Source organism: Aptenodytes patagonicus, chromosome W, assembly GCF_965638725.1.
Source record: "Aptenodytes patagonicus chromosome W, bAptPat1.pri.cur, whole genome shotgun sequence".
In the NCBI taxonomy this organism is placed as follows: domain Eukaryota; kingdom Metazoa; phylum Chordata; class Aves; order Sphenisciformes; family Spheniscidae; genus Aptenodytes; species Aptenodytes patagonicus.
Genome location: NC_134981.1, coordinates 441,024 through 455,453, shown reverse-complemented (window position 1 = coordinate 455,453; position 14,430 = coordinate 441,024). Strand labels below are relative to the sequence as shown.

The following is a 14,430-nucleotide window of genomic DNA, read 5'->3' as shown; positions in this document are numbered from 1 at the left end:
AAAAGCAGTACTTGAAGCTGAGTAAAATACTTGCTAAGATGAGTAGTAAAGGTGTTACACAGTCCATCTTAGAAAATAGTCTCAGCTTGGGACTGTTTGGGATTTTATAGGTTGAAGATGTTCTCAAAGGACAAAGTGGTAGCATTATAATCAGTGAAGTGCTTTGTTTATAGAGTCTTTTATATAATGCAAGCAGATGATACAACAAAAGCAAGCATGCCTATTTAAAAAAGGTTCACAATCTGTGGATAACTTTCCCCGTTACAAATGAAAAATGTTAGATACATGTTTAACAATTGAGAAGTGAGTAGGTGGGAATATCATTCATTAGCCACTAAGTCATAACTCATTTTGTCAGAAGAAGCTGTAAGAACAGCTTATGGTACAGTTTGTCTTGGATTTACAGTCCAGAGAATCCTATTGAAACAAACTTCAGAGATCTGTATCAGTTTCTGGGTGGAAATAACTTGGGTACAGATAAATGTCTTGTATATAAGTATATGTGTTACATTTAATTTGAGGACTTGAAGGCAAATAAATCATGAGTTTACTTACATGAGCTTGGAACTTACTTGCCTACCATGATTGGGGGGTTTTTTAATTTATTTACGAGCTGTGGAGCCTGAACCATTTTGTAATGCACGCACACAAGTAAGGACTAAAACATACTGATTTTGTACAATATTGGGACTTAATAATACCTACCTGTGTCTCTTAAATTAATTTGCTTATAGGCTTTTATGCCCTTTTTTAGTGTCTTCACTTCATTGAACTCTTAGACCTAGATATCTTGGCTCCAGGTACCACTGGTATTGTGGACCACAGTGCCTTTTTTAAAAGCTGACTTCAAAATTTCAAAACATATGCACACAATGTACTGTCAAGAACATTCTGATCCACTTCTCAGTGCTTATTACTTCTTTCCTAAAGCAACATAAGTTTATCAGTTACATGGAAAATTAGGGAGAACATTAAAGCCACAGGATGAAAAGTTTTTGTAATACACTGGGTTGTTTATTGGTAATTTTCATTCTCTTCTGTTCTGTAACGAGTTAGCTTCAACTTATTGATAGCCTTTCACTGCCAGCTTACACTTCTGCTGGCAGAAGTTTGTTCTCTGACTCATAACATGAATCAACTTACTTGGAGATACTTTCTGTTCTTCTCCTAACTCTTTAATACCTCAAATAGCTAATTCTGGCATTGTCAGCAAGATTGATTTTTGTTTAATTTACAATAGATGCATCTGATTCCAGAAGAGATTAATCTTTTAGATGCCATTCTTCAGCAGGTCAGCACTGTATAGGCAAGAAGCGGATCACTGCTAAAGTGTGGCACATAATTAAAAAAAGTTGCAGACTGTCTGGGAGTGTTTATGCTCTCGGGGAAACTTTTCAAACTGGTGTTAGAAATAGCTGCAGCTTGAGGCTCACTGGTTCATTTCTTCGTTTACCTTTTTATTAAATCACTCCCTGTGTTGTTTCTGTATATCATGGGTACAAAGTAATGAATGGCATTTATGATTTCTTTTGTCTTGAACATAACATTTTATCATGTTCTTACAGTATGTGTGTGGGGTTTTGGGAAGTTCTCTTGATATAATTGTACGAGTACATGAGGCAGGCTTTATCCTCTTTAAAGAAAATATATTGGGGGGGGAGTGGAATAAAGACATCAAAAACATCTGTCTTGCTGTTCTTGAAATTTCTACTCATCTTCTTACCCCCAGAGTTTTTCTTCATAATATGGCAGGTATTTATAGTTTTAGAGATTTACGTCTTTATTGATGTAGGAATCCACAGGATGATGCTGCAGCCATGCAGGTGTTACGGTTCTGCACTCCGAGTATGCCTTGGCTCAAGTTGGAGGGACCCCTAATGAGTAACCAGCTTCATGTGCTCATTTAGTGCCCAGTTTATTAACAGAAATAACAGTTCTTGTTCTAATTATCGTAATGTAAATTCCAGGTGTTGAGCTGATATCACAGTCTTCCTGTATCTCAGAGGGAAAAGGCGGTTTTGGCTAGCTCTACAGCAGTAGTGATGAATGAATTTGAAGTTCTCTTGGCTAACTTCTGTTTCAACTTAGATTTAAGCTCACCGAGTTACAGACAAATGCCAGTAGTAGTAGATACAATAATATTGTTTCCATCATACTGCTGGTGAGATGCAAAATTGGTAGGACAAATTTTATCGAAGAAAAACCTGAATAAGCTCAGTAGGACAAGGACAGGATATGCTATAGTGAGGAGGAATTTATCTAGCTAGAGATTGAAACATCTTACCAGTCCAAATGCGTATAGGATGCTTTCCAGCAATGCAGCAGTTATGGCAAATACTGACTACATTGGCTTTTTCTGCATGTACCACTGGCCATTGCCAGCGCTGTGGGGACTACTAGAAGTCAAGGGACCCTAACTCACTTTGGCACTTGTTTCGCCTCATCTACTGCTAAACTGCTGAAACTTTATGATAAAGTGCCCTTGGGAACCTGTGTAGGAGATGATACTGCTTCCACAAGGACATTGTGTACGTAAGAGGGCGATGTTTGCATTGCTATAAGCTTCTATATTTATTTATACTTCATTTATCACCAAAACCTTTCCTGGAGTTAGAGGAAAACAAGCAACCTCTAATAAATCTTATCTTCTTATTACCTTTCCTTACTTAATAATCAAAAATACAGTTTCAGTAGTTCTCACAAGTCAGTAAGAAATACAAAGTAGGTATTTTCAATGTGTAAAGGATGGAGAGCTACCTTCAAAAAGCAGAGAAAGAGAAGGTCTGTATTCCTCTGAAGTTCTTAATGGCTCTGAAATACTATTTCCCAAAACCACTGTATCTTCTGGTGGGCAGGAAGAAACAAGCACCAAAAAGCCTTCTGTTTGTGCCATCATGTCTGTGATCTTCATAACTTTATCCTATTCAACTTTGACAGTATAGCAGACCTTTTCCTTATTAGTTCTGGACTGTCTTCCCTGGTCTTTATGGAACAAATAAACTACTGTTTCAGAGGTGTGTAGGTTCCCTATTAATTACTTCTCCTTAATAGTATAGTCATCTTTTTTTTCCAATACAGTAATAGGTATATTTATTCAAACAGACCTATTGTACTGTTTTTCTCCTTCTTGAGGCGTTCAGTGTTAATCCAGTCCTGAAAAGAGCTTTCCAGTCTTCTCCTTTTACAGCTCCATTTATTAGCTAATGAATTTACTGTCTTACTGTTACTCAACCACAACATCTGATCTAATTAGTAACAGCTTTAAAAATAGGCTTGGTTGAATGTGGGTGCAGAGAGTCACGTCTTGGTTGCTTCCACTGGAACCATGGTTTTGACGTGATGGAACAAGTTGACTGGAACAGAGTGACGACTTACAAGCAACAAAGTACTTGACTTTCCTTCTCTCCTACCCCAAGCACGCATGCTTTACAAGAAATTCATCCAGTCTTGTGCCTATGCTGTATGTAAACACCAGGATCTGCAGCCAGAAAAATGCTTCTTCAGAGCTGCAGCTATGGAGCATACAGTGTGGTAACAATTTTGTGTGGGCACTAACTGATAAAAGCTACCAACTTCTAGCTTTCCTGGTACCTACCAAGCATTAATTCTGTGAATTCCTACTCATAAATCACTTTCTTCAGAAATAAATACATTATTTGGACTTGCTGTAGTTTCTTGTGAACTGTAATGAATTTGTTTTTTTCAATCTTATACTCCACGGTGACACCACCCTTAGCAAATTTGTGCTTAACCATTTCTGTAATCTGTTTTTCTACTTCTCGGCTTTTTTATGAAACAGTTTCTCTGTGGATTTTAAGTAATACTTTTTTTGCAAGCATTTTGAAAAATTAGAAGGCATTTCTCTACCCTTATTAAAATGGAATGTATGTTTTCTTTACCCAAATGAACCTGCTGTTCAGGACTAAAAGTTTGCTTTTGAATGGTTTGCTCACTTGCTAATGACAAGAATTCATTCTTATAAGTGATCATATAATAATTTATTCCTAATGATGCCATCTTTAAATGTGGAATGCTTTGATGTCTCATTAGCTATTATGGCATAATAATTTTCTGATACTACTTGTAAAATGCTGCTCAAGGAGAGTGGATTTTGTGAGAAATGTGTCCTGAAATAATGTCATGTTGTGTTTTGTTTTTTTTTCTTTTGAAATACAGACATATCAAGTCGACCTGAAGCCAAATGGGTCAGAAATCATGGTAACAAATGAAAACAAAAGGGAATATATTGAGTATGTATACATTTACGGAATTTATCCTGAGTGTAAGAAAGCACAGTTGCACTTGTCTTGGAATTACCCTACTGCAATTACTGTCATTTGTACTACAATAGATCATTAGAGATCCTTTTAAAAGAAAATCTTATTGTTAACATAGTTTGTTTATACCCTAATCCTTAGAAAGTTTGAATTTTAACCTTTACTGTTCTATGAATTCCATTTATCAGGGGAGTCCATGATGTAATAGGAAACTATTTTCTTGATGGGTAGGCATGAGGAACATTCAAGAAGGGATGGGATTGCTCTGAATGACAGACATCCGCATCTAAATTACTCAATGAAAAGAAATGGCACCTCTTGGATGCAATACTTGTCATGTTAAAGTAGGCATACGACTTTTGCCCAGTTTCATGCCTGCTTCTGTCTATTGCCGAAGTGCCTAGGGTAACTAGCTGTGCTTTGTAGATCTCCAAAGTAGTGATGAATTTCCACCCTAGGACTTACAGTTTTTCCTGATGAACTGCTAGGTCGCAGAATACAAATCAAGAATGAGTGCAGATCTGAGCGCTAAACTGGATCTAGAAAAAATAATGAAAATAGGATGTCTGTACAATTTATCAAGTTCATATTTGCTTGGCATTGTGGTTTTCATTCAAGGAAGAACTCAGGAACTCTAAACATTTAAGCATTCCTCTAAGAGGAGAACTTTGTACTTGTTTGTTAATCTCATTTGCAATGTTGTGTTACAGTGATTTGGCTGTAATGGTGGAACAATACAAAATTTCTGCTTTTATGATTTTTTTTTGTTACTTTGTGTGTGACTTTGCACTGTCAGCTCTAATTTTTTAGGTATATCTTTTTTTTTTTTTCAGTTTTCAGATACAAAATATTAGACATCATAAACTTTTTTTTATCTCCATCACCTCAATACAGTGCAGAAATGAAAAGCTCTTTGTAAAATGTGTGGGCCAAAATTCAGAACTGAGTTAGGTTTACATCTAGGTAATTCTTTCATGGCTAGTCACAGTATTTTTATAACTTTAGCGTCAATACTTGTGTGCTCTGATTTGGAAATGATTAATGCAACTTAAAATTTTTCAAACATTTTCCCCCAGAATTCCATTATGATAGAACTATTCTAGTTGTTATACTTAAAAAAAAAAAAAAAACACAAAAAAAACCCACCCCAACCAAACCACCAAATTGCAAGCGTAGTCACAAATGTAATTTTATTTTTGCCTCTGTGTCTTAACATAACACCCAAATGATGCTTTCTCATGCATATGTAGTGCTTATGGGATATCATGTAGATAATGAAGAATCATTGTCTAATAGAAAATCTGGTGTTTTGTTTGCATTATTTTATTATGTAATGCTTATTGCAGAAATGAAGGAAAATAGATAAACTGACTAAATAGCTGCTAATTAAAAATCAATGTTATTTCTTTAAGCATTATGAGAAAATCACACTAGGAATTTTCTAGTAACCGTCAGATGAACAGTATCTAATGCTGTAAATGCCTTCTTTGAAAATTCAGTTTACGTACCATTGGCCAATATAAGAACAAAAATAGAGTAAATTAAATTAACTGCTTGGTTTTCCCAAAATCCCCACATAGGAAACGTGCTTCTCCAAAGTGTGGCTCAAAGCACCTAAGTTAAAATGAGCCAGAAAGTGCTCTCCAGCGTGGCCATCATCCTGTTACCCTTCTCTGCTAGCTACACAGACCTGATCTATGATGTCAGTACCAGCGTTGCTATCAAAAATTGGCCAAATCTAAACGGGCTGTTTAGGTTTAACTTTAAGCTTCCTCTGTTTCCCTGCCTACCAGTGTAAAATAATAAATTCAGCTATACTTGCTGCATTTTTAATCAGTGCCTCTTCAAAGGGGAGAAAGCCTTGTAATTGCTATATTCATGCAAATTAGGAATGAAACGTGCTTCAGTAGGAAAGGAATTGGATTTCTAAAGCATTATTCTAGAACCTGTGAGGTATTTATGCTGTAGGTGGTTAGCATTGAAATACAAGCCTTTTCCTTTGATATTGCGGGTTTTATTAATCTGTTTATTTATATAGGCAGGCTGTTATATGTAATTACATCTATCCTCAAATTTTGTAGACTTCATTGGGAATTGTTAATTACTCAGAGCTCTGGAAGAATAAAACGTCTAGTCCTTTAGGTACCTAATACTAACAGTAAATACATCATCCGGAGTCTAGATTCCAGCCCCATTTAGAAAGAAATAAACCATAGTAAAGAATTTGTAGGCTGTTTCAATCCACAGGCAAGCCTTTTTGCCGTGTTCATCCTTGAGTTAATCTCCATAGGAACGAAATGGTGAATGTCACATCGTCTCATAGTGTTACCTTGAAAAGTTCTCGGTGATGTAGAAAAGTCATAGCTATAAAACATGGAAGTGTATGTGTAGAGTTTGTGTTGCATGCTAAAATGAAAATATTAATACTATAACTTGTTCGTAGTCACTGATTTTTTTCAACATTTCAATCAGTCACCCAAGATAAATTTGAACAATTAACAAAAAGCTGCTCGGTTTCCTTAATATCAGAGTGTGGTTGAGAGATGGCTGAAGTTGTGAATGAGAAACTGAAACTATTAGGGTTGCTAAAATCTCTAAACACTTAGTTTGCAGTTTTCTAATGAGTGTGCTTACGTCTTTCTGTTTATCTACTATAGCCTGGTCATCCAATGGAGGTTTGTAAACAGAGTTCAAAAACAAATGAATGCTTTTTTGGAGGTAAGGTTCTTCAGCTGCTTTTTTTTTCCCCAAAATAATTTTTTTTTAATGCAGACAGTTCTTATACATCAGTGTCTGCGTTAAGGGAGTGGGGAGCTTTGCGTAACTGCACAAGTTCTGGAATGCTTGTGTTTTATGATTTCAGTTTTACCTCGTATAAGAATATATAATCTTTCCCTTCTGAGAATAAGGCCATTCTCTTTCAAGCTTAAATTATTTGAGCTTGAAATAATTCAGTAATTAATTTTTTAAGTTATGGACTCATATTTCAACAACTGTGTATTTCATTTTCTAAACCCTTCTTCGTCCTCTGTTGTTTACTTAGGTTCCCTGAAGCCAAAAATCCTGTTAGATAAAGTCAATTTTACGTGGTATGAGAATTTTAACTTTGCTTTGCTTTCCTTTAGGGATTCACAGAACTTCTTCCTATTGATCTGATTAAAATTTTTGATGAAAATGAACTAGAGGTGAGTTTGTTTAACTGATATCCAGAGACAACAGATCAGTAATGCTCATCACAAAAAGATGCGTTATGTTCTAGGCTCATCATTCATTACTTACTCATCGTAAGTGACTTTGCAGACAAAGATGTTTTGCTTATAGTGGGGAAATGAGATTTTTCTCCCTAATTAATAAATCTATTGATCACATAAAAGCACAAAAAATTGTAATTATTCAGTGAGGTGGTTGAGTATGTGCATATAAAAGCATGTACGTAGCTTACTGAATTAATGCCATTATGCCTACGCCAGTCGTATTTTGAGCAACATACCATAAAAGATGCTGTCACACAAAGTATATGTATGTCACAGTGTGCAGTGTTTCTCCAGTAAAATGAAATGTTCTATGAGAATTCTCCTGAAGAGAAGCTCAGCTCTCCTTTACGCCTGCATTTATATTTGCACTGCTTAGCTGTTCAGAAGGTCAGACAACAGAGGGAAAATGTAAGCTTGTTTTTCTGATAAAGTGTACAGGATAACACAATACCATTTTCAATTAACACTGTAACAATTTACTTCCATTTGTAGTTACTGATGTGTGGCCTTGGCGATGTTGATGTTAATGACTGGAGACAACATACAATCTACAAAAATGGTTACTGCCCAAATCATCCCGTTATCCAGTGGTTCTGGAAGGTAATGCTGTTTACCACATTTGGCTTCTCTGACTATTCCTAAAAGTGAAAGCTCCTGTATTGTTTTGCAGAGTCTGTTATGAAATCTTTTTCTTCATGAAAACTGCTGAAGATTACATCTGTGTATGTTGGAAATGACAGCTGTGGTACTCATTAGAGACTCTACTAGAAATAGACCCAAGATAGGAAGTCCAGATCTTTGGATCCATCTAAAGTGTCTGGCAGTATTTGTCAAGTAAAATACTTTTATGAAAAGTGTATGTCCCCAGAAAAGCTACTAAAATACTTTTTCCCACAATAGTCGTAGATTTTTCAAAGGGGTGTCTGTTTTTCTTAAAAATAGTGGAATCTTACAGCTTCGTGTAACTTTGTTTCTGGGTTTCTTATATCATTTTCATGACCATAGGTGGTATACACGAAGACTATGTACTTGTATCAGTCCAAATGGTGACCTGGTCCCAAAGGGCTTGACTCCGAGGTCCTGCTGTAGTGCAACACTGGTCTGATTTTCTGTGAACCTTTGCGGTCTCTCTGTCTGATCTTCAAGGCTTTTCTGTCATCTCTGTTTCTCTACTCCCCCTCTCGGGCGTATTTTCAATTGCAGTGCACCCACTGTGCCCCATACCTCCGGGCAGGTACGGGCTGCCGATCATACCGAAGGCAGGCCACCTCATGCAGGTGAATAGCACTTGTAGCTCCCAGCTGCCACCAGAGCAACGTCTCGTTGTTGTGGCCCAGTGGCAGCTGGAAGAGGATGCTCCGTATTTAATCAGAGAAGACCTGGTACGTGACCTGTATCACATCTTTCAGTTATATGTCTATTACAGTCTAATAATAATTTACTCAGGTTTTGTTTTGGTTTTTGACAATGGTATCTACAGCTGTGAAAGTGAAAAGACCGTGACTGTGTGTGTTTGTCAATAGGCCGTTTTACTGATGGATGCTGAAAAGCGGATTCGATTACTGCAGTTTGTTACTGGGACGTCACGTGTGCCTATGAATGGATTTGCTGAACTTTATGGTGAGCTTCCTTTTAACTGCCCGCAGATTATGCTCACCTCTAGAATGGCTGTACAGACCGCTCCTGAACATGAATGAGGAAACCTGGGCACGATTGAAATTTAGTCATAGCCAGCCTTTGACCCCCACGTAGGAATTCTCCTTCTGGATGCCAAGAGCACTGGCACATTGAGAAGGAGTGAAGTTCTGTACACCATGGGGTGTTACGTAGATGCTCCCCTAGCTCCCACAGAAAAAATTTCGGCTGTCAACGGGAATAATATTCATGTCATCTGAAGAAGAGGAGAATGCATGTTTAACCAAGCACTTTAATTTTTCAGTGTTAATGTCTGAGCTTACTTCTTTTGCATTATACATACTCTACGCAAAGGCAGTTAGATAAACTTAAGCTAACAAGACTTGGAAATAAACAAACACATTCCTATTTCCTTTAATGTAGTTTTAAGTAAGAGAGTTTCAACCAGGTATTTTGTACCAGCTGAAATATCTAGCCTACAATGCAGGCAAACATTTAATTTTTAAAATAATATTTAGGGTAGTCTCTGTAGTGTCCAGCAATTTATATTTCATATGATTTTCATTTTCAACCAGGTTCAAATGGTCCTCAGCTGTTTACAATAGAGCAATGGGGAAGTCCTGATAAACTGCCCAGAGCTCACACATGGTAAGTCCTAGAAGCATAAAATTGTATAGCTTTTCTGTATTGTTACACTGCCAAGAAAGGGGGAAACTGATGACTCTGCTTATCTCTAACATATTTTAGCTCTGGATCATACAGCTTTTTATAAACTGGGATACTCTGAAACCTACACACGTGTTTCTGTGTATGTGTAGGTATGTATTTAACAGGCAAAGAACAGTTAGCATTTATCTGCTGACACCCAGCTGCAGAATGTAACATGCAAAATTCCAGGAGGTAGCAGGGCTCAACTTCAGCACGGTGCCATTGCCTCTTACTGTTTCTAAACAACGCTTGTTTTGCCTTCTCACGGACGTGTGAAAGGCTATGTTAATAGAATAAGTAGGTGTAAGTGTTCTGCAATAAATGCAGGTAAATGAATCCAAAATAAACTCTTTCCATCATGGCCTTTCTGATAAAGACTTTTTAATGCTATTTTATTGTATTCCAAGCAACCCTTTCAACTCAGGACTTTTCTTCTAGTAACTGCTTGCATGTTAAAGAGAAGAGATAGCTTTTCCCCACGTTATTTTATACTACATTTGAAGAAATTGCTACCCATGTATACCAAATGTTAACTATAATTTTTGAAGCCACATAGTAGCCTGCAAATTGCTTTAAGCACTGGCCAATTAAACTGACATTCAGACAAAATGGAAGTAATTTGAATCCCTTCTGCTAGAAGACTTTTCCCCATATCAAATACATAAGAATCCGGTCATGTAAGGTACTTGCAACACGATCCAAATCGGAGCACGTGAAGCACAGCACAGAAAGTGTACTGAATGCTTAAATGTTGTGCTGAGTTTGGGAGTAGGATCCTCAGTGCCTGCTGGGGAAAGTCCCAAGAGCTTACAGATTGTCATCGTGTCCGTCTCGCTGGCTGAGCACCCTTGTTCAGGTTGCAGTCCATTCCACCACAAACACCTAATGGCTTCCCAGTGCCTTTCACGTTAGGAAAACTTTATAATCCCCCCACAATTTCCCAGGAAATGACAAGCAAACATTACAGGTAAGGGTACGTTGTCACAGAGAAGTCCAATGACTCCTTGATCATACCGCAGAGTAGTAGCAAAGGCAGGATGGGAGCAGCTATCCATTTCGTGGTTCCTGTCAAAACTGGGATAGGGAAAAACAGCAAGAGGAAGTACATCTTACGCTACAGTAATTTTTCTATGAATGTTAAAACATAGGCTCTGTTCTTTTCTGTTCGGTCAGTCTGAAGGCTTTGAAAAATATAGGATAGGCAATAAACTGTCCAAGAGAGACTGTTAAAAGGGTAACAGGAGTTTAACAGGGCATACTGGAAAGAAAAACAGTGCCTCACCTTGTAAGGCTAATAGTATTCATGGCCACCTTTTATATGTCTTAGAAATTTATCATCTCTTCCTCTTTCCTTCTGGAAAACTAAGAAATTGAAGGATATCTGAGTTGGAAAAGCAAGACTACCACTTGTACAAATAGGGGTTGATGCTTTCCCCCCTGCCCCCCCTTCGCGCTGTGATTCTACTTCAGGTATCACCACGCTGCAGGCAGCTTTTACCCTCACCATCATTTTCCCTTTCTCCTTTTCCATGATTTTATTTTTTCCTCATCCTAGTAAGTGGGTGCAATGAACTGCAGATGGTCTGATGTAACAAAACATAGCCACAGAAAGCTGTGCTACATAAAGGCCATAAATTGTTGGACAATTCACTAAAACTGTGAAGTCATAGTCCAGCTGACTTAATTTAATCCCAGTTAATAGAATTTGCAAATGTTGAAAGCATTCAATACAAGTCTTTGTCTTGCTCTGTTGCATAGCAAGAATATGGCTTTTTTAAGGTAACTTAAAAGTGTGCTGTATAGGAAAATTAATTTTTAGAACATTAGTCCAGAATGGTGATCTTTCCATAAAAATAATCATTCTATAGGATAAAAAGTTTTATTTAAAAAAAAAAAACAACAACAAAGCCAAAAAACACATTCCAAAGTAACCCATCCTCTTTATGTTTCAATTATCTGTTAGATTTTTACAGGACCTTTTCAAGACCTTCTTTTGGATGTTTCTTCTTCTTTCCCCCAGAGGGTAAACAGTCTGTCCTATAAATTCAGAACATCTTCGCTGAGGCTTAGGAAACTAGCCTTTTGACAAAGAGGAAATGTTTTCAATCAACTAAATGGGGGGGCTGTTGGGTTTTTTTCCTTTCCTAAGTGGTTTTTAACAAGTTCCCGCTTTCAGCTGTGAAAAGAAAGGAGGCACATGGTTATTTCTGTAAACTCACTTTGGTACAGGCAGGGTTGGCTTCAGACGCTACCTGCAGGGAACACAAGCATTCGTGAGGTTTGCAAAGGACACTGTGGAGATTGCCCCCATTTGGACAGCAAGATATAGCCTTTGTTAAGGCCCCCAAATTATTTAACATTTTCTATTTCTTTAAAATTATGTGTATTTTTCAATGGACTATTAAATGATTCTTTTCCTTCTAAATTTCAGCTTTAATCGCCTAGACTTACCTCTTTATGAATCTTTTGAAGATTTGCGAGAGAAGCTACTTATGGCAGTTGAAAATGCTCAAGGATTTGAAGGAGTGGATTAAAACATCGACTTTTTTCCCCCTTCAAGCAAGTTCTGCTTGCACTTTTGCATTTGCCTAATGGACTCTGAGTGATTATGGCAGAACAGTTGCACAGCGTTGCTTCATGGAGCAAACCCTTCGACAGCGCAGTTGCCTGAATCCAGAAGTTTGAACTGTGTAGTCTGTGGGTGGCTCTTCTGATGTTTCCACAGCAGATTACCAACTGCTTAACATGAACTCTGATGACATTTCAGCAGGACTTACTCTATTTATGTTGTGCCTCTGTAGGCAAAGCCCTTAATAAATATTTTACATAATTTCTAATGACAATGAATGGAATTAATCATTTTACAGGTATAGTATTACAACTCATGTTTACTTTTTAATTGATTTAGACATTTTCAGATTTTATTTCATTACAATTAAATACCATATACTTGGAAAAATGAGCATTTTTCTTAATTTCATACCAGACTTGATGCCAGTGTCATTTTTTTCAAAGCACATTTTGAGCCTTGTGTTCCCAAACCATTAAGAAAGTAGGTAGGAGAAAGCTATGTTGGAAATTTTCTCTACATGGGCTATATATATTGAGAGCAACTCTTTTCATTGAGCACATAAATATTTTTCTGTATCCAGAAGTATGGACTGGATGTTGCATTTTTGTATAAATACTAGAATAGTTATGAGTCAAGGGAGAATCATAACATAGCATGCCAAATCTCATGTTCAATAAAGAAATTGCCTCATTATTGGTAATATTTACATGTACTATAAAGCATTTTGGGGTAGGGTTGGCATTAATCATTTTAGGAAAGTATGCTTAACCCTGTCATTATCTTTGTATAGCGATTCTTTTATTATCCTTTCCTCTTAGCTGTTTGCAATGGAGGCATTTTGAATGAAACCTGGCACTGTGTGATTTGGCACTATGGAAAACAGACCTGTTTTGTCTCCTATTTGTATGCATTTGCTAATGATATCTAAATAACAATGGTTTTTTTGTTTGTTTCTAACTGCACCAACTCTAAAGGCACTTTATGTAACACATGGAAGTCATATCTGTTTTTTTATCATAAACATTAATCTCACTGCACATGTCTTTCTGGTGCAATATCTATCAATTGTGAATTTGGCTGCTGCTGATGTATAAAAGAAAAAAAAACAAACAGATGTAGAGCTGAGCCTGCAGACATGTTCCTCAGCAATTGTTTTTGTGATTTATTTTTTACTTAATCACAAAGATTTATTTAATATACACTGCTATCTAATCAATTTTGTTACCTATGACGTTGCATGCTTAAACTATAATGTCCGAGTTGCATCTCTTTTGTGATGGATTAAAAGTGAAAGATTTGTGTTTGATCCACTGAAGTTAAATGGTTACAATACTACTAGAGTAGGTTTGAGGGTATGGCTTCAGCAATTTAATGTTCAGTTTTCTAAGTTTTGCCCACATACTTACCTCTACGTAGGCTTTTTCCCTCAAGAACCCATTTAATGCTTATGAAGCAAGATGACACCACATGCCAAAACAGTTTCACCTCATTGCCAACAGCTTTTTTAGCCCTGCTCTTGCCCCCTCCCCAACACCTGCTGGCAAGTACAATCTACATCTGAGAATGAACAGCCATACTGCAGAAACTTTAATGTAGTAATACTTCAGCTGAAAAGGCTACTGGAAAGAAGCCTTAATGCTAATAACATTCAGCAAATGGTTGTGTGCTAGCAAAAAGTTTGAAGCACCAACAGATGCATGAGGAAAGGTAGTCTATTATTTGAACACAGGTTAAGATTCATTTTTTATTAAGTTTCCTGACATTCCTTTCTGACCTCTTACATTGGATGAGCAAGCTTGAACATGAGAAATGGGCTGCATCCGAGTAGATAGAGAAACACTGTACCGATTGTTTAGCTGTGGGAAGGAGTGCAGGGAAGGTAGAGAGGATGAGGTAAATCCAGGTATTTCCACTGACCTTCAGTGTGTTAAGCACAGCTGGCCTTAACACAGACTCCCATGAGGGAAGTGTCATGCTCCAAAAT

General features: G+C 37.1%; 1 protein-coding gene across 9 annotated transcripts in view; it reads left to right on the top strand.

Annotated features, from left to right (window-relative positions):
• LOC143171866 (E3 ubiquitin-protein ligase NEDD4-like) overlaps positions 1 to 13,752 on the top strand; it is a 203,522-nt gene extending 189,770 nt beyond the window's left edge. For all 9 annotated transcript variants that reach the window (XM_076360983.1, XM_076360982.1, XM_076360981.1 and 6 more), the window contains 7 exons: positions 4,177 to 4,250; positions 6,935 to 6,995; positions 7,403 to 7,462; positions 8,024 to 8,131; positions 9,055 to 9,151; positions 9,742 to 9,814; positions 12,306 to 13,752. In XM_076360983.1, the coding sequence (XP_076217098.1) occupies positions 4,177 to 4,250; positions 6,935 to 6,995; positions 7,403 to 7,462; positions 8,024 to 8,131; positions 9,055 to 9,151; positions 9,742 to 9,814; positions 12,306 to 12,408 (576 nt within the window). In that variant the 3' untranslated portion in view covers positions 12,409 to 13,752. The remainder of the gene's footprint in view (positions 1 to 4,176; positions 4,251 to 6,934; positions 6,996 to 7,402; positions 7,463 to 8,023; positions 8,132 to 9,054; positions 9,152 to 9,741; positions 9,815 to 12,305) is intronic.
• Positions 13,753 to 14,430: the final 678 nt, after the last annotated feature.